At 42.4% G+C, this 19,937-nt stretch overlaps 1 protein-coding gene across 1 annotated transcript in view; it reads right to left on the reverse strand.

Annotated features, from left to right (window-relative positions):
• pappa2 (pappalysin 2) overlaps positions 1–19,937 on the reverse strand; it is a 266,339-nt gene that overhangs the window by 38,559 nt on the left and 207,843 nt on the right. The window contains exon 20 of the mRNA XM_078407399.1: positions 14,700–14,771. Within this exon, the coding sequence (XP_078263525.1) occupies positions 14,700–14,771 (72 nt within the window). The remainder of the gene's footprint in view (positions 1–14,699; positions 14,772–19,937) is intronic.

The following is a 19,937-nucleotide window of genomic DNA, read 5'->3' on the forward strand; positions in this document are numbered from 1 at the left end:
CTGCAACAGCTTGACTTTTCTCATTCCACTTACTGCCTAACCAGCTGCTCCCCAGCCAGTACCAAGTAGGGATATTTGGATTTCAATTTCAACTAATTCTACATAAATATTTTGAGACCAGTATTGAAGATGTCACCTGGCCTACTGTGTATCTCTAGCGTTTTCTATTTTTCTCAGACTTCCAGTTTCTGCAGGATCTTTCCTTCCGATTAAAAGTCAAACATTCAACCTCTGACTGTGGTTGCTGTCAAGCGGCTTTTAAAAAAATAACTCTGATAAAAGGTGTAGGAAGGAACTGCAGATGCTGGTTTAAACCGAAGATAGACACAAAAAGCTGGAGCAACTCAGCGGAACAGGCAGCATCTCTGAAGAGGGGTCTCGACCCGAAAGGTCACCCATTCCTTCTCTCCAGAGAAGCTGCCTGTCCTGTTCAGTTACTCCAGCTTTTTGTGTTTATCTTCTGATAAAAGGTGGTCAACTCATCATTGGTATTTCCTTTTAGACTCAGTTCTGCAAAAAATATAAATTCTTTCACGTTTGCCATTTTTTCTTTTAATTCTGGTTCTTAATAGGTTCCTGCTGTTGAAGCTATGACTTTAGCCCAGAGTCTGGACTAAGATTCCCCTCTATTTCTAAAAAATGTTTTGACACTATTTTGCAGAGATGTGGTTGTAATATTACTGCACCAAATAAATATCTCGAGACGCTGTTGATGATAGAATTCTTTGTTGTAAACTTCAAAGACTTGGATTTGGTCCCAATACCATAGTTTGGTTTAAATCTTGTTTTGCTGATCAGTTCCAAAGGTTGGCATTGAAAGAGAAGCCTCCGATACTCCTAGTGTTCTCCCTGCTCCATGTTACCTGCACACCGACTCCCGAGAGTTCAGTTTAGTTCAGTTCAGTTTATAGTCATGTGTGCCGTGGTACAGTGAAAGGCTTTGGTTGCATGCCAACTAGTCAGAGAAAATACAATACATGATCACAATTGAGCCATCCACATTGCACAGATATACGATAAAGGGAATAATGTGAATAAGATTTAGTGCAAGATAAATTCCATTAAAGATAGGTAGATAGTAGCTCAGGACTGCTGTGCAGTTGATGATAAAATGGTTCAGTTGCCTGATAACAGCTGGAAAGAAACTGTCCCTGAATCTTGACGTGATCCCGAGCTGCAGAGCAGATTTTTGGGGGATTTCTGAACACCATTAACTTGGGTTCTGAAAGGTAATCTGAACAGGGAATTTGTTTCAGCACAAAGACCCATCCCAACCTTGTTCAGATCTCTGTCTCACTGTCTCTCTCTCTCTCTGTGCCTGTGTTAAACATGGGCCAATGTTGGCATAAATTAGACCTCTCTGCTGTACGCTTGTCCATTGCTAAACACACAAGTTCATGGGTCACCAATAACTGCATTCATATCCTGCCTTTAGGCAGTCCAAGGCATGCAATAGGAGAATAACTGGTGAAATCCCAATGCCAAGCAAAAGGAGGAAATATTAAGGAGTAAAAATAAAAGTTGATCAAAGCGACAGAAATTGAGCGTCTTATAAAAAGATAAGTAGGAAAGATTTAGCAATGAGGTTCTAGACGTGAATGAACACTGCCAACAGTGGGGTGATGATAGAATTGGAAAAATCTGGACTGTAGAATTCACAAAATGTTATGGCTGGTTACTGAGAGAGGCCACAGAGGGATTGATAGGAAGAATGAGAATTTTTAAATCAAGCCATTTGTTTGATTGGAAGCAAATGTAGATCAGCAGGAACAAGAGTACTGGATGAACAGTCATTATTGCCAGCTGGGATAATAGACAATAGACAATAGGTGCAGAAGTAGGCCATTCAGCCCTTCGAGCCAGCACCGCCATTCAATGCGATCATGGCTGATCACTCTCAATCAGTACCCCGTTGACAAATAATGATCGCCTATTTTCCATTACTTCTATTGTTTGGAGGATATGAGATGGGAAGTAGGCCAGGATGGCATTGAAGTGGTTGAGACGGGGGACAGCAGAAAATGTTGAAGGTTTTCATGGTGGGAAGGCCATGGAAGAACTAGGGAAAGGCAACGATACAGAGAAGTTGGAAACAGTTCATCACGGGGGTAAAGTGGATAAAGGGTTGGAAACTCCATTTCTACACAGTAAAGGAAAGGACAACAAAACATTGGCACAGAAAGCCAGAGCTGGGGTGACAAATAGAGGGAAGTTACTGAAAATGCATTCATTGAAGATTGGATGCTCAGGCTTGTAACCAATGATGCAGACTAATACTAGTCAATGGTTTAATGGTTACTTATTGTCACATGTGCAGAAGTACAGTGAAATTCTTTTTTTTTTGCATACAGTTCAGTAAAGTATTGCCGCACCTCAGCACAATTCCCGATTAGTACAACGTGTATGGAAATAATCCACTGAGACCCTGCATGCAATAGTCACCGCGTTTTGGTGCCATTTTCAAAGTCCAATCCAGTTTGATCCATGCGCTCACTCGCGCCCGATCCAGGTGAGCTCCATGCCAATGAAAGGGCATGAATCATCTGCACATACCAAAAAAGTAACTGACAGTGGGGAGTGTGATGGGGATTTTACTTTCAGTATTCAAGAGTAATGATGAAAATGTCCAGAGATCACCGTTAGAGAAATTAGTGAAAATTAACATTTGTTATTTATGCACACTCTGCTCACCTTTTAATTACCAATGTGCTACATAGCGCTCGCCACATGCCCCACTCTGTTGCCCTCCTGACTCCTGTCTACTATAAGTTGTAAACAAGCATTGAAAATAAATCAAACATCCTAAATCAACTGTAGGAATTTGGCACCACTTTTGAAAAAAAAAAGAAATGGGGTTTTAAAACTGCAGGGTGAGGAACAGAATCTGAAAGGTCAGAAATATTTATTACACTGAGAGTTTGAAGTGTCCCCTTATTTTATAAGTTTGTAATAACTTGGCTGTACTTTCTACTTCCTCACTTGGGGAATGGTGCAACTAAGAAATTAAACTTCTCTGAAGAATGGCTGGTGTTATTCCCAAATTCTGCGGGTGTAGTGTTTTTAAAAAAAATCCATATTTGGGTGCTGCTCGCAAGATCAATATTAATTGCTCATCCCAAGTTGTTTTTCAAATGAGAGCAGCTGATCCAATTGTGAGAAGAATTTTGATCAGGTCCCACAAAGAAGGTTGATCAACCAGGTTAGAGCACAAAGGGTTGGATGGGAGATTGGATGAGATGGATGGATGGATGGACAATGAGATAGATGGGAGATTGGATGAGATGGATGGACAATGAGATAGATGGGAGATTGTTCCCCACCTTGATGAAAGAAGGAACAGACTCGATGGCTCTACTCTTTCTCCTATTTTCACCTTCCTGAATCATTGTGAAAGAGGTAAAACAAATGACAAAGAAGGAATCCCAACACTTGTCCAAATGCTTATTCTGTGCCACTTGGAGTGGGACTAAATGGTGTCCCGTGAACCTTCACTCCTTGTTATTATCCCTGGTAGAGGTCAGGGTTTTTGAGGCATGGTCTAAGGTGGCTTTTGACTTAAGGTAGCAATTCCATTAAAAGGCACTCACAACAGCAACTGTAAAGCAATGATGGGAGATTGGGATAAAGTCCCTCTCATCCATCCCTGTCTAACTGCATCCACACTGCACAGAGTGCACATTGATGGACAAGTCTGTTGGTATACCCTCACCTGACACTTGCTGGACAGATCCATTTGGGAGATGTAGGTACAAGAAACCGCAGATGCTGGTTTACAAAAGCAGACACAAAGTGCTGGAGTTTACAAAAGAAGACACGATGTGTTGGAGTAACTCAGCGGATCAGGCAGCATCTCTGGAGAAAAGGTATAGGTGACGTTTCAGGTCGAGACCCTTCATCAGGTTAAGAGTCAGGGAGGGGGACAATAGAGGTATGGGAAGATGCAGAACAAAGCAGAGCTTGCATCGATGACTCAGGAAAGGTGGAGCCCACAACGGTCCATTGTTGGCTGGTGATGAGGTGATAACGAAGGAATACAAATGGTGAAATTTGCAAAAGAACTCGGGTGGGGGACAGAGAGAGAGGGATTGCAGGGATTACTGGAAGTTAAAGAAACCAATATTCATGCCACTGGGATGTAAGCTGAAAGCAAAATATGACATGATGTTCCTCCAATTTGCATTGGGCCTCACTCTGACAGTGGAGGAGACCCAGGATTGCTTAGGTGAAGGCAGACTGAGCGCAGGGGTTCAGTGAAACAGTCGCCCAGGCTGGGAGAGATTTGTTTTACAAATGGGATTGATATAGATATAGTATGAATGAGTAGTTGATAGTTGGAGTGAACTTGGTTGGACTGAAGGGCTTGTTTCTGTGCTGCATAATCTCTGTGAGGATGAGAATTTTAAAATGGATGTGTTGGAAGCCTGGAAAGATAATGTAGTGAATATGCTGAGATGAAGCTGAAGTATAGGCTGTGGGTGGTAATTTTTTTACTTACATGAATAGGTGACGTTTCAGGTTGGGACCCTTCTGAAGACTCCAGTTGAGTTACTCCAGCACTTTGTGCCTTTTTTTTGTTTCCATTTGGGAGAGATTTATTTGCGTTATTATCAATGCCATCAGGGAAATTGTTTTCTAAGTCTTATTGTCCTATGTCCGCTAAGTTGCAATGAGTACTATTTATCAGGAGTGTCTTCTTCTTAGTAGACATCATATTGAATCTGCCCATTGTGGTCTCAAATCTCTCCATCTTTTAGCACTCCCCCAAATTTTAATTTAAAAAAAATCAGTTGAGATTCAATACCTTTATACAATATTTTAACTGCTATTAAATGTATTGCATCACCCAAAATGTGACAACCTCTTGCCCACTTTCCTTCATGGAAATCATTATCTTATCCCCAACACATCATCAAAATAACTCCTCTCTACTGCTGTTAAACTGCTGCGGTTTGTTGCCATTTTTATTCAGCTTACACAAATACAGATGCTAACAAGTTGGTTCAGACCCATGGTCCTTGCCAGGAACAAAGCACTGGCGCCCCTGGAGAGTTCCCTTCACAACTTGGTACTGCCTTCTCTTCCAAACTTTGACCCATTCTTTCTTGAGAACCTAACGTGGTCTGAGCATCAGTCACTTCTGATGCCTGTTCCAACAATTTAGAATTTAATCTAGGGTTTTAAGCTTGGAAACAGGCCCTTTGACCCACCATGTCTGCGCCAACCAACAGTCATCTATTGTACAAGTTCTATCCTACACACAGACAATTTACAGAAGCCAATTGACCTGCACATCTTTGGGATGTGGGAGGAAACTGGAGCACCCAGAGAAAACCCAGGCAGTCACAGGGAGAATACACAAACTCCGTACAAGCAGCACCCGTACTCTGGATCGCACCCAGGTCGCTGGTGCTGTAAAAGCAACAACTCTACCACTGTGCCCAATTCTATGTATTATGGTTTTAAAATCAGCAACGTTCAACCTAAACTTAAGGTGAGAGGGAGAAAGTTTAATAGAGATGTGTGGGGCACGTTTTTTAAATTCAGAAACTGGTGGTGGCATGGACTGCTGGGGGTGATGGTGGTGCAGGTGCAGATACGATAGTGCTGTTTAAGAGGGCTTTAGACAGACACATGGAAGTGCAGGGAATAGAGGGTGATGGATTATGTCCAGGCAGATGAAATCAGTTCAACTGGGCATCATGCTCGGCACAAATATTGTGGGCCGAAGGGCCTGTTCCTGTGCTGTACTGCTCTATGTAGACCCGACACAGTCTATTTCTTTCTTTCAGGAAGAAAAGGCTTGGCCTCTTCTTATCATTAATGTTTCCCATCACGAGCAATCACCTCACAAATTAAAAACAGATTTATATTAAAGTATGCACCACATTCTCACTGTGACCATTGTACAGACTTAGTTTAGTGATACAGTGCGGAAACAGGCCCCTCAGCCCACCAGCGATCAGTACCGACCACGATCACTATAACACTAGCACTATCCTTCACACTAGGAACAATTTACAATTTTACCAAAGCCAATTAGCCTACAAACCTGTGTGTCTTTGGAGTGTGGGAGGAAACTGGAGAACCGGGGGAAAACCCACACGATCACGGAAGAACGTGCAAACTCCATGCAGATAGCATTCATAGTCAGGATCCAACATGGTCTCTGGAGCCGTAAGGCAGCAACTCTGCCACTGCACCTCCATGATGCTGCCTTTTCCCACTTATTATAGCGTCTGCTGATATAATCTATTCTCATTTGCATCATGGAGCTGGTGGACTAAAAATGGAGCTGCAAGTTCTGCTATAACACAATATTTGCACTCTTAAAAAAATCTTGTGTTATAGAAAAACATAATATAAAAACTATTTGTCAATAAGTAAAAGGGAGTTAGGGATTAGAAAGTTTCATGTTCGCTACAATAAAGATAATAAAGTAAATTTTTGGCAGCTGGATTTTCAGAAATAAACAAATCTAATAGAAGTTTTTATTTTAGTTACTACAAGCTACAAATACTGAAGTATTTTTGTTACATCGTTTAATCGAGCATCATTGCACAAGTATCAATGGAAGTGATTTCTTGTTCATTTCAATGGCCAGCCCAAGGAGAAATTGGCAGATTATGGTGTCTGATTACTGCCGGGAGCTTACATGTAAAAAGGTATTTCTTCCAACACTGTTCCCCCCCCCCCCCCCCCCCACCCAGATAGCTTTGTTTTGTCAATTTCCAAATAAACAATTCTCCAAATCTCCATCAAAGTTGCATTGCGACCATTTTGGCCGGTGTAATACAAGTAATCATCCCCAATTCATTTACTGGATAATGTCCAATTCATGTCATGGAAATATGTGTTTCCATACTTGCTGCACTTGCTAAGATCCTCCTGTAGTTTGTACTAGGCTATTTTCACTTCCCACCTTTGGTCCACAGCCCTGTAGTTCATGATTATTCAGGAGCCCTTCCAGGTGCTTTTTACATATTGTGAGGGATTCTGCCTTTCAGACAGGAAGTCCTAAACCCTCACTAAAGAAAACAATTTTGCCTCACACCTCTCATCTTTCCGAAATTAACTTAAATCTATGCCCCCGGATTGTTCTCATCTCCATCACGGGAAATAGTTTTGACCTGTATACCATGAATAGATCTCACAATACACATTGCAATTAAATCTGCCTAAGTTTCCTTTGTTCCAAAGAAGGCAGTCCAGTAAAATCAATCTGCCCTCATAACAGATCTGCAACCAACTGTACATAAGGTCGCTATCTCAGAATAACAGACCTCAGAATAAAAGGACGTACCTTTACAAAGGAGATGAGGAGGAATTTCATTGGCCAGAGGGTGGCGAATCTGTGGAATTCATTGCCACAGACGGCTGTCAAGGCCGTCATTGGGTGTTTTTTCGCATAGATTGACAGGTTCTTGATTAGTACGTGTGTCAAAGATTATGAAGAGAAGGCAGGAGAATGGGGTTGAGAAGGAACAACAGATCAGCCATGATTGAATGGGGGAGTAATCTCGATGGGCCGAATGGCTTAATTCTGCTTCTATGACATGAATTTGATAGGTTATTCCATCACTGATTGGCCACTGTGTTTCCTCTAGATGAGTGGTTAAATCTGAAGGAAGTTGATAGGAATATGGGAAGAATACATTAATAGGATTGGTATAAATCATTACTTGAAGAATAGTGCAGACTCTTTGGGCTGAAAAGTCTGTTTCCATGCTGAATAAATCTATATCAGCCCATGGTGATAAAACTTCACTAGACCCATCTAGTGCTGTCACATAGAGTACAGCACAGGAACGGGCCTTCAGCCCATATGTTAAACAATTATACTTGTGATTTGTACTCCACAATACTTCCTGGAGTACAGTCACCGAATTGCACAGAGTATTCTAATTGTAGCCTAAATGGTATTTTATACATAGGAAGGAACTGCACATGCTGGTTTACATCGAAGATTGGCACAAAATGCTGGTAACTCAGCGGGTCAGGCAGCATCTCTGGAACATTTTGGGTTCGAACCTTTCTTCAGACTGTAAGATAGAGCTTTTTTATGCATTCCGGCATGAATATTCTATGGCTCAGATAATTAATGCAAATATATCCTATTCCTTCTTAACCCCATTATCTGCATGCTATGTTCTGGGGTCAGTGGAAGCACTCTCTTCCTCTACAACTATGTATCCTAACATTTATCTTTCCTTCTTTTGCCTTGTTTGCCCAACCCCTCACATTCTCCAGATTGTACTGCCTCTAGCATCGGTCTACTGGTTGAATGCTGGCAACTTAGTCTAAGTGCACCTCTGTAAGCTTAACGTTGTTTTTCTCTCTCTGCAGAATCCATGTGACCTGCTGTGTATTTCCAACATCTGCTTTTGGTTCAGATTTCCAGAAACTCCAGTGGTCTTGAGTTCACAGTCCCAGCAGTGTTTGTTTTTCTGTTTGAGTTCACAATTCCAGTACCTCCGCTATTTAGATAATTCACTTGCCTTCAAGCACAGCACAGACATTCTCTTTATCCCTGCCCCTTTGCTGCAATGTAAAAGACATAGGGATTCTATATTTTCCCAGTTCTGATGAAGGGTGTTCTGCCTGGGCATTGACTCTGTTTCTCTCTCCGCAGCTGCTGCCTGATTGCCGAGTATCTCCAGTGTCAACTAGTTTTATTTCAGACTTCCAGCTTCTGCACAATTTTATTTCCTGCCTACAATCCACACTCATTCAAAACTTCTGTGGGCTTCTTTTCTTTCACACCTCCCATTCAGCATGGTAATTATTTTTTTTCAAATCCAATATACACAATAGATCTTTCAGCAAACCCTACAATATTATTTGACCACAGAGCTCATAGGTGCTTGCCCTGAAGAAATATGGATAGCAGAAGGACCATTGAACCAAGGTACCAAGGCGCATTGAACCAAGGTACTCCAAGAGCCAATGTAGCCAGAATTGCAGTACCACAATGAATCTGCTGGTGGTGCTCCTGAGCTACTGGAAATTAATGGTCACAATCACATTGCCTCAGAAACTGAAGTCCAAGCACATGAGACCATTGAGTTCAATGAGTCAACACAGATTATTGTAGGGGTGATCGATGGTTGGTGCGGACTTGCTGGGCCGAAATAATGTTTTGGAGATCTCCAAATTAAATAAAATACTGATCCCTTTTACTGGCACTTGGTTCCATAGTCTTCGATGCATCGGCTATTTAAGTGCTTGTCCTGAAATGTCCGATCAATGGTCGGCACGGACTCGGTGGGCTGAAGGGCCTGCTTCTACACTGTATCTCCAAACTAAACTAAAATGCTGTTGTAATACCTGCCTCAATTATCTCCTCTGGCAGTTCGTTCCATGTACCCTGTACTCCTGCTCTCGGATTAGTGTTACCATTCACTTGAAGATTCCCAGCCTGAAGATCACGAGGAAGCAGGCAAGTTATTTACTTTTTCAGTTCGTTATTTAATTTTAATATGTCAATGTATTTTTAGTTTATTTAAACGAGTTAAAGGAACTTTAATATAAATTGTGATGTGTTAGACTATACACATTACCACAGAGGAGGTCTTGCCATTTTAAAACGGCATCAAGGGGGATAAATTCCCAGAGCCTGACCAAGAGCACAGTCGGCACAGTGGAAGAGCTGCTGCCTTACAGCACCAGAGACCTGGGTTCAATCCTGACTATGGGCCTTGTCTGTACGGAGTTTGTATATTGTCTCCATGAGCACGTGGGGTTTTTCCGGAACCACCGGTTTCAGCCCACACTCCAAAGAAGTACAGATTTGTAGGTTAATTGGCTTTGGTAAAAAAATTGTAAATTGTCCCTAGTGTGTAGGATAGTACTAGTGCATAGGGATCGCTGGTCAGCACGCACTCGGTGAGCCGAAGGGCCTGTTTCCACGCTGTACCTCTAAACTAAACTAAAAAATCTGAAAAGAGATACGAGGCACTGACTGGCAACTTCTTGTCTCCTGTCTGCGATGAACTGTTGACACCAAAAGCCACAGCGATTCAGTCCAGAATGGTGTCTGAATTTAAGGCTAAAATACCACATATCTCACCAACATTTGCAAACCACAGCACCAAAGATGATGCTAATTTACGCAAGTCAAAGGGCAGAGGACAATAATAATGATCCACTTGTTCCCACCATCATTCAAGTCACGATTGCAAGTCACAAGTGCAACGCCAGTGCAGAATGACAGACACACTGGATGATCTTTGAGAAGTAGAGCTGAAGACTATCAGTTCCCTTTGGGACCATTCGCAGCCCTCCACGTGGTCTGGGCCACTGATGCACATGAATATTTCACGCAAGTAAAACATGTGAGGTTCATTCAGAAAGACCACGATCCCCATCAACTACCATAGAGAGAAAAACAGAACTTCCAGTGCAGCCTGTGGGCTGTGTGTGTGTGTGAGGTCAGCAGATGGACACCAACCTTTCTTTCTGCTGACTGGATAGCATGTTTTCACTGTACCTCGGTGTACGTGACAATAACTAAACTAAACCACAATTTCAGTCATTGATCCACCTCTGCAATCTTCCCTCGCATAAATTTTAAAGGTTACTCAATTTATTTGACTTCACTTGGCTCTTAGCTTACAAAAGTGTCGCTCAGCAGGCTTAAATCTCAGTTTATATTGGAAGCAAGCATTAATGAATGACTGTTTTTAGTATAGAGATAGAGTGCAGAAACAGGCCCTTTGGCCCACCGTGTCCGCGTCGACCAGCGATCCCCGTACTCTAATGCTATCCTACGCACAAGGACAATTTACAAGTTTACAAAGCCACTGTACAAACTTGTACGTCTTTGGAATGTGGGAAAAAACGGAGCTCCCGGGGAAAACCCACACAGGTTACAGGGAGAACGTACAAACTCCGTACAGACCGCACCCGTAGTCAGGATTGAACCCGGGTCTCTGATGCTGTAAGGCAGCAATCTACTGCTGCACCACTGTGCCACCCTACTGCTGGAAGGGAAAGTATGGTGTACAAAGGACAGGTCACCAATCAAACAATACATGTGTACATCAGGTGGTGTAAAAAGAGAAAGGGATGGTGTACAGAGCATTGTGTTAGGATAGGGTTAATAGACAATAGACAATAGGTGCAGGAGTAGGCCATTCAGCCCTTCGAGCCAGCACCGCCATTCAATGCGATCATGGCTGATCACTCAATCAGTACCCCGTTCCTGCCTTCTCCCCATACCCCCTCACTCCGCTATCCTCAAGAGCTCTATCCAGCTCTCTCTTGAAAGCATCCAACGAACTGGCCTCCACTGCCTTCTGAGGCAGAGAATTCCACACCTTCACCACCCTCTGACTGAAAAAGTTCTTCCTCATCTCCGTTCTAAATGGCCTACCCCTTATTCTCAAACTGTGGCCCCTTGTTCTGGACTCCCCTAACATTGGGAACATGTTATCTGCCTCTAATGTGTCCAATCCCCTAATTATCTTATATGTTTCAATAAGATCCCCCCTCATCCTTCTAAATTCCAGTGTATACAAGCCCAATCGCTCCAGCCTTTCAACATACGACAGTCCCGCCATTCCGGGAATTAACCTAGTGAACCTACGCTGCACGCCCTCCATAGCAAGAATATCCTTCCTCAAATTTGGAGACCAAAACTGCACACAGTACTCCAGGTGCGGTCTCACCAGGGCCCGGTACAACTGTAGAAGGACCTCTTTGCTCCTATACTCAACTTGCAGAAGAAATGCAGATAGATAGTAGCAGATAGCAGTGACTACACTTCAAGCGTACCTCCCTGGCTTTATCTTACTTCAAGACACCATGAGAGAGTATAAAATACCATATTAATTTGAGTCCTCTCCTTTTGCTTGTGACCAGACCAGAAGAAAGGCAATTGTTGATATGTCTCATTGTAACACCCATGTCATATTATACTGTAAGTACACCAATAACTAACATAACATTTTTGTTTCGCTGCACAAACCACACTAAACATCATAACTTATTATGAGTGAATGATTTTCTTGTTCATGCACAAAATTACCGTAATTACAATGGGAGGCTACATTCTCAAACTAATGACATAATTTCTCTTGATCAATGATATTGTCTGGTTTGCTCATATTTCCTTATTCGTTGAATTCCTGGGGTATTTTACTCAGTGAGCTAAACAAAACACAGCGGTGCTGTTTTCCCCAGGGGGTTGCAATGGAGTTAAGAAAACAACGTCAGCCTGGATGAGCTTTTGACAAACCATAGTCTACAAGACCATGGACTAGAGGTGGAAAATGTGAGCAACCTAAGTAGCTTCACTTTGGAGCAAGATGGGCTAAAATGTCTTTTGAGCTGTAAATGAGTGACATAGTCATAGAGTCATACAGCGTGGAAACAGGCCCTTCAGCCCATCTTTCCAACACCGACCAATATGTCCCATCTACACTAGTCCCACTTGCCTACATTTGGCCCTAAACATGTCCTATCTATGTACCTGCTTAATTGCTTCTTAAATATGTTGCCAATATCGCTGTCTCATCTACCTCTTCCGGCAACTGGTTCTAAATACCCATCACCTCAGTTACCCCTCAGATTCCTATAAAATCTTTCCCCCTTCAAATTGAACCCACGCCCTCTGGTTCCTGATTCCCCTACTCTGGGCATGAGACTCTTTGCATCTACCCGATCTATTCCTCTCATGATTTTATACACCCTTCATCCTCCTGCGCTCTGGGGAATAGAGTCCCAGTCTGCTCAACCTCTCCCTGTAGCTCAGACCCTCAAGTCCTGGCAACATCCTTGCATATCTTCCCTGACCCTTTCCAACTTGACAACATTCTTTGACTCTGTCCCAAATAGCCACTTGACCCTGCTCAGAGAAGAGCGAGGCCAAGTTCATTCTGCTTCGTTTGGGAGAGATAACAATACAATTCTCGAGCAACAAAAGAAGGTGAAGCTTCCCTTCGTCCAAGCTGCCGAGTTCTACTCACATCGGCAATTATTATTCCTGGAACTGAAGGCAATACTACTGGGCTTCTGGGCCGCACATTGTTCCATGTGAATCTGATTACTGTCTTTGCGAAGATTTCCTGGAAGATTCAAGAAACTAGCAGAATAGAAAACAAAACACAGGAGAACAGAAGCAGTAAAACAACTCAACATATTCTGTGCCAAAGCTGAAAACAAGCTTTTTTTAAGCCACAGAAGATTTGAGATGGAGTGGAATGACCTTTACAAAATGAAAAATACTTTTTCATGGTACACTGAAATACTTCTGTTGATTGATATTGGGCTTCACTTTACTGCACGTGCTGATATCCTAGAAGTTGCCATCAACCCTTGAGTATTTCACACAAAGGGTGGTGGGTATAAGGAACGAGCTGCCAGAGGAAGTAGTTGAACACTATTGCAGTGTTTAAGAAATAATTACTCAGGTTACTTTCTTAGGGATATGGGCGAAGCGTAAGCAGGTGGGACTAGTGTAGATGGAATATCTTTGTCAGTGTGGGCCGAGGGGCCTGTTTCCACGCTGTATGATTCCATGACTATGTTCCTCCTGAACGTTTTTGACTCCAGGAAGTATCGCAGCAAAATTACTACATTTATTAGTAAACAGATATACACTTGAATGAAAGATATTGTATGAAATCCCAGTAACCAAAACACAACCCTTTGATTGAAGATTGCCTGAATTATATATAGACTGAAAGAATAATTAGCAGAATCGAGATAAACCTGGGAGAATATAACACTGTGCTTAAAAATTGAGTATTCCAAAGACCTCTTAATTTCCCCAGATTTATGAAACACAAACTCTGTCTCCAAATTCTATTGAAAGAACAGATCGCAAATTGGACATCAGAAGAGAATTATGCACAAAGGTGCTGTGGAATTTTATACAATATTTAATCACATTCTGCATCCCTACTTGACACCTTTCACTGAAAATGCAGTTTTCTGATACATCAGAGCCAGAGAGAAGGCAAGGCCACTTAAACCATCAAGCTCCATTCCTAAATGCCCAGAAAATACATTATTATAGATTTTTAACCTCCCAAATGTAATTCTGACCAAACTCCAGATTACCCTGAAAAAAACCCACAAGGTGCTGGAGTTACTCAGTGGGTCAGGCAGCATATGTGGAGGACATGCATACAGTGACATTTTGGGTCCTCCAGAGATGCTGTCTGATCTTCTGAGTTACTCCAGCACTATGTTTTTGTTTGGCAACCATTATCTTCAGTTCCTAGTGTCTCAAGATGATTCTATTTTAAATGTTGTCTTTCGTACACAATATTTGCATTTTACTGGCAGATGACAAATCACCAAGTTATAGAAAATAATTGTGCATGATATTTTGTATTGATTAATAGAGATGAATTAAATAATTGCACACTGGCCACTTTTCAACCAATGGAATTAGTTTGTAGGATAAATGTCCAAGTTTGTCCCTTCTGTCTCTAACCTTGCAGGGAGATTCTAATTCCATTGCACTTCTAGCTGTGTTCAATACTCTGAGTTGATGTATACATCTTCATGTTATTCACTCACCACACCTTCGCATATTGCTGGGATAGGGAAGGAGTAGGACTGAAAAGGAGTACTGTACATGGTAATACTCAAGAAAGAGATGGCACCGGCAAGCAGACAACCAGAGAATCTTCAAGGAAAGACAGCAGAATGGCAAAGGGACTGTGTGGCTGTAATGGAATATAGCAACTTACTTCACACGACTGGATACAATGGACGAGTTGGGGTTTTGGATACCACTGGAGCAGTCCTGTGCACACAATACTCTGCAAGAAAACATGCCAGCATTATTTCTTTAAAAAATACAGAGATTGTATATCACATAAATAAAGACAAATGTGTATTTGTAAATCTCTTTCTATGAATTTTATTTGCTGGCTTTACCTTGCACTAAATGTTATTCCCTTATCATGTATCTATACACAGTAATTGGCTCGGTTGTAATCATGCGCAGTGGTAGAGTTGCTGCCTTACAGCGCCAAAGACCCGGGTTCGATCCTGACTACAGGTGCTGTACGTACGGAGTTTGTACATTCCTCCTGAGACCGCGTGGGATTTCCCTGGGTGCTCCGGTTTCCTTCCACATTCCAAAGACATCCAGGTTTGTAGGTTAATTGGCTTTGGTAAAATTGTAAATTTCCCCTCGTGAATAGGATAGTGTGAGTATGTGGGGTGATCGCTGGTTAGCTGTGACTCTGTGGCCAAAGGACCTGTTTTCATGCTGTATCTAATGTCTAAAGTCTTAAGAATCATTGGTGCCCTCGTGAAGGTACACTCACCGTGATACTGGGGATGGGAGTTCAAAGGTTTAAACCCAGTGACATTACGTGACTTAATAGGAGCTAGGAGTTGTTGGTGTTTCCATGCAGCTGCTGCACTTGGCCTTTAAGGTGGTAGAGGCCAAAATGTTCAAGGGTTCAACAAGCGCTCTTAAAGAAGCTGTGAAAAGTTGCTGCAGTGCGCTTTGTGGACAAGAAATGTTTGAGCTAGTGTGTGGGGTGTTAGATAGAAGGTTCACTTTATTCTGGACCATGTTGGACTTATTGAGTTTGGATGAAGTTGATGTCCAAAGTTGGCTAGGGCAGGTTTAGAGGGATATGGGCCAAAAGCAGGCAGGTGGGACTAGTGTAGATGGGACATGTTGGCCGGTGTGGGCATGTTGGGCCAAAGGGCCTGTTTCCATGCTGTAAAACTCTATGACTCTCTGAAGTCTAGAGTATTCCTTCATGTTCTGACTTGCGTCTTGTTGAAATAAGGTAGACCGTGGGGAGTCCAGATTCGCAGACTCTGACCTGCTCTTGTAGTATTTATAGGGAGGAAGTTGGATTCTTTCTATGTTACCAGAACTTAAGCTAATTTAGAGTTGCACTCTTGATTCCTCCTGACTCTCAGAGTTCCTTGATGCTACATAGTCAGATCCTGCCCTGCTATTAACAGCTTCATTTGCACCTCTACTTTGGAAATCAGCTCTTTTGTCTATGTTTGGACCAAGGGTGCAATGGGGTCTGATTCCAAATGGTCCTGGAGAAGGCCAAAGCTAATGATGAAGGGTGGAATGGGGTCTATCAGGATTAGTTTGTGTAGGAATAGGGAGGAAAGGAAGCTGGAATAAAATCAAAGGCATGTCCAACAATAAAACAGATCTGCTCCTGTGAATTCTATCAGAAGCCGTGAAAATGTAATGGACAACATTACTTAAAACAAACGCTTACAGATGAAGAACTTCTCTTGTTGATCTGCAGGTCTAGCATAAAGTTGGCCCCTTTTACTATGATTTATAACCCTGCGCTCAAGTAATTTATATTGTACTTATTTCATATTCCAAATGCCACTGCCTGCTGTGCTACAGAAAGCAGCCATTTCCTTTCTTCTGAATTGGATGGGATTCAGTTACACAGGTCACTGAGCTTTGCCTCAAACAATCAGGTTTCAGCAAGCCCTGAACCACAGCCATCACCAGCACTTTGGCACAAATCTAAGGCTAACCGTGTTGGATAAATTTACTCTCAAAAGTTCCATCATTTGACTTCGTTCATCGAACACCACTGACTAGTCAACAATTTATGGGATGGCACAGTGGTGCAGCTGGTGGGGCCGCTGCCTCATAGCACCGGACACCAGGGTTCAATCCTGACTTAGGGTACTGTTTGTGTGGAGTTTACCTATTACTTTTATGTCTATCTACAATATAAACCAACATCTGCAGTTCCTTACTGACAATTCTTGGCGATAGACTAATAATCCTGTACTCTAGGTTGGCCTGAGATCTCTCGAGGGTTGTTGACCCTTCACAATCCCATGCAGTGCCTTCCAGAGGAATAACATACAAGTTCGGCTCCAACAGGCTGGACTGACCAGAAAAAATTGGATATGGGATCCCTGGTACCTTTTATACGATGATTTTACAGAACCGAACTCCAAATCTTAAATGCACCGTACAAACTAATTACTGAGTATCGGCCAGTGTATTTTTGCTGGAAGGAGCGAGGGTGGTGAGGGACGGAAGAAAGCCTGCAAATAGTTCTAGGAAATCTGTAAGGGATGCAGGAAATGAAAGAACAAAGTTAAACTGAAGTTCTGGCAGCAACACTTAGCTGGACGGGGTATGAATGTGTGCCCAGAAATATACTCATGGCAGTGGTTCGTATTCCTATCCTGCAGCGCTCTACGTCCTACAATATAACACCATACACGTATACAGACTCAACAAGGTTAATGATTCCAAGAAGACAGAACATTTTCTTATCCCTCCCTGGCTCTTAAAAGCAATCATGTAGTGGATCTCCATGGGAATAAATCCAAATGGTTGGCCGAAGTCCTGGCCTCTTAAAGGGGGTTGAAAAACACAAGCTCAATCAGTTGTGATCAGTTCTAGGGGAAGTGGGACCTGCTCAGGCAAGGTTGGTTACACCTCAACAAGGTGAGGTGGATAGTTGACCAATGCAATTGGGAAGGGTTTCAACTGCCTTTGCAAGGGGATGGGAATCAGGGTGTAACATTGAAGAGAGCAGTGTGTACAAATGGCTGGAGAAGACGAGAGGGTATCCATGTACTGATGGCAAGATAGAGAAAGAGAGATTTTAAAATGATCCCCGGCTTCATAACCAGACAGGAATAATTCAAACGTAAGGGACTAATGTCAAAACACTTTTTCAAATGTTGCTTTAGCTGCAATTAGAGTAATGGTTACTGCACTTTTAGAAAGAACATTGGTGAGTGTCTTGATGGGAGTGCAGAAAACATTTAGTTCTGGGGTGAGGGATTTCAGTTTTGGTGATAGAATATACAATCTGAGATTGCTCTCTGTCGAGTAGAGATTGTTGAAGAAGGGTTTCGACCTGAAACGTCACTTTTTCTCCAGAGATGTTGGCTGACCCGCTGAGTTACTCTCGCTTTTTGTGTCTATCCCCAGAGATAGTTGAGAGATGATTTGAAAGAACAAAGAGAGGGTTTTTCTTTAATTGGAAGAGCCAAGCAAAAACCATAGAGTTACATTCACTCAGAAAAGTAATTTATGGAATTCTCCACAGTTGAGGGGAGATTGACGAGATTAGATATGTTAATGAACACTCTCTTGAACTTCTACATGGGTACGGTAGAGAGCATTTTGACTGGTTGCATCACTACCTGGTTTGGCAACTCGAATGCCTAGAAATGAAGGAGATTCCAAAGAGTGGTGAAAAATGCCCGGTCCATCACAGGTGCTGACCTCCCCACCATTGAAGGGATCCACAGGAGGTACTGCCTCAAAAAAGGCAGTCAAAATCATCAAAGATCCACATCACCCTAGCCACGCTTTCAATAGACAATAGGTGCAGGAGGAGGCCATTCGGCCCTTCGAGCCAGCACCGCCATTCAATGTGATCATGGCTGATCATTCTCAATCAGTACCCCGTTCCTGCCTTCTCCCCATACCCCCTGACTCTGCTATCCTTAAGAGCTCTATCCAGCTCTCTCTTGAATGCATTAATTTCACTCCGACCATCCAGCAGAAGATAAAGGAGTCTGAAAAGCTGACTGATAAAGGTGATTAACAGTTTCAAGAGTAGCTTCTTCCCAATAAACATCAGGCTCTTGAACACTACACAACGCTAACCTCAACTATGAATTTCTACGGACTGTCTTTGGTTGCATTAAGGACATAAGGGTTTTTGCACGTGCATTTGTGCTTATTAATTTATTAACTTTTTGTTTATTCTATATTATGTGTTTGTGTTACATTTACAGACCTGTTGGGCTGCTGCAGGGAAGAATTTAATTTCGACTTTAGACTTTATAGGTACAACGCGCCCACCGAGGTTACACCGACCAGTGATCACCCTGTAAGCTGGCACTAACAATTTTACCAAAGCCAGTTAACCCACAAACCTGTATGTCTTTGGTGTGTGGGAGGAAACAGCAGCACCCGGTGAAATCCCACGTGGTCACAGGGAGAACGTGCAAACTCCGTACAGATAGCACCAGTAGTCAGGATTGAACCCAGGTCCCTGGTGCTGTAAGGCAGCAACTCAACTGCTGCGTCACTGTGCCGCCCCATTGTACCACTGTCGGCACAAACGCCAATTAAGCACTCTTGACACATGACTCTTAAGAACGCTCAGTCAGTGAACAAATTCAAGGCTGAGGTCGATAGATTCTTGAACTCTGGTTCACCTCCACTTGGAGTCCAACAGACCAAAGCATGGGGCAGCAAGCTAACTGAACACGTTGTCAGCCCAACTGCAATGTGTGATGATTATGCACGGCTGTGGGAAAATGAAAAATCCCACTCTATCCTGTCCAACTGTGGTTGCCCAGAATACATCAGGTTAGTATTAGTCCTAATATATCTTGTATGAGTATTCGTGTACGCTTAGCATTAATGCATCTTGCTGGCAGCTAAATATTCCACCTCATTTTACTACTCATGGTTTAACATGTGCAGTGTTTTTGGTTGCTTTCCGAAAACAATCTATTCCAACATTAAAAAAATATCATAAAGACAGAATATGAGATTGAGCCAATAACACAGAAAATAAGATTCCAAATGTCTTCAATGAAATTTCTATTTTTTACCAGTCTTGTAAGCAAAATATATTGCAACAAATCTATCAAATCATTATAATAATGCATATGAAGGAACTGCCAATGCTGGTTTACACCAAAGATAGACACAAAATGCTGGAGTAATCCAGTGGCAGCATCTCTGGAGAACAGGAATAGGTGACGTTTCAGGTTGAAACCCTTCTTCAGACTAAAAATGCCAACAGATTTAACACTTTATCCAGCTTTGTCTATGTTTAAACCAGCCACATATTAACTTGCTTGAGGTTTGAAGTAGCCCAAGTAGGCTTTGATATGTCAAACCCTTGTTCGGTTAGTAAGTCCACCAGCATCTCTCGTCAGCAAAGCAATCGACAATCATTGCCAGTCACACCGACTCATTTCAGAAA

Source organism: Rhinoraja longicauda, chromosome 11 (assembly GCF_053455715.1).
Source record: "Rhinoraja longicauda isolate Sanriku21f chromosome 11, sRhiLon1.1, whole genome shotgun sequence".
Lineage (NCBI taxonomy): Eukaryota > Metazoa > Chordata > Chondrichthyes > Rajiformes > Arhynchobatidae > Rhinoraja > Rhinoraja longicauda.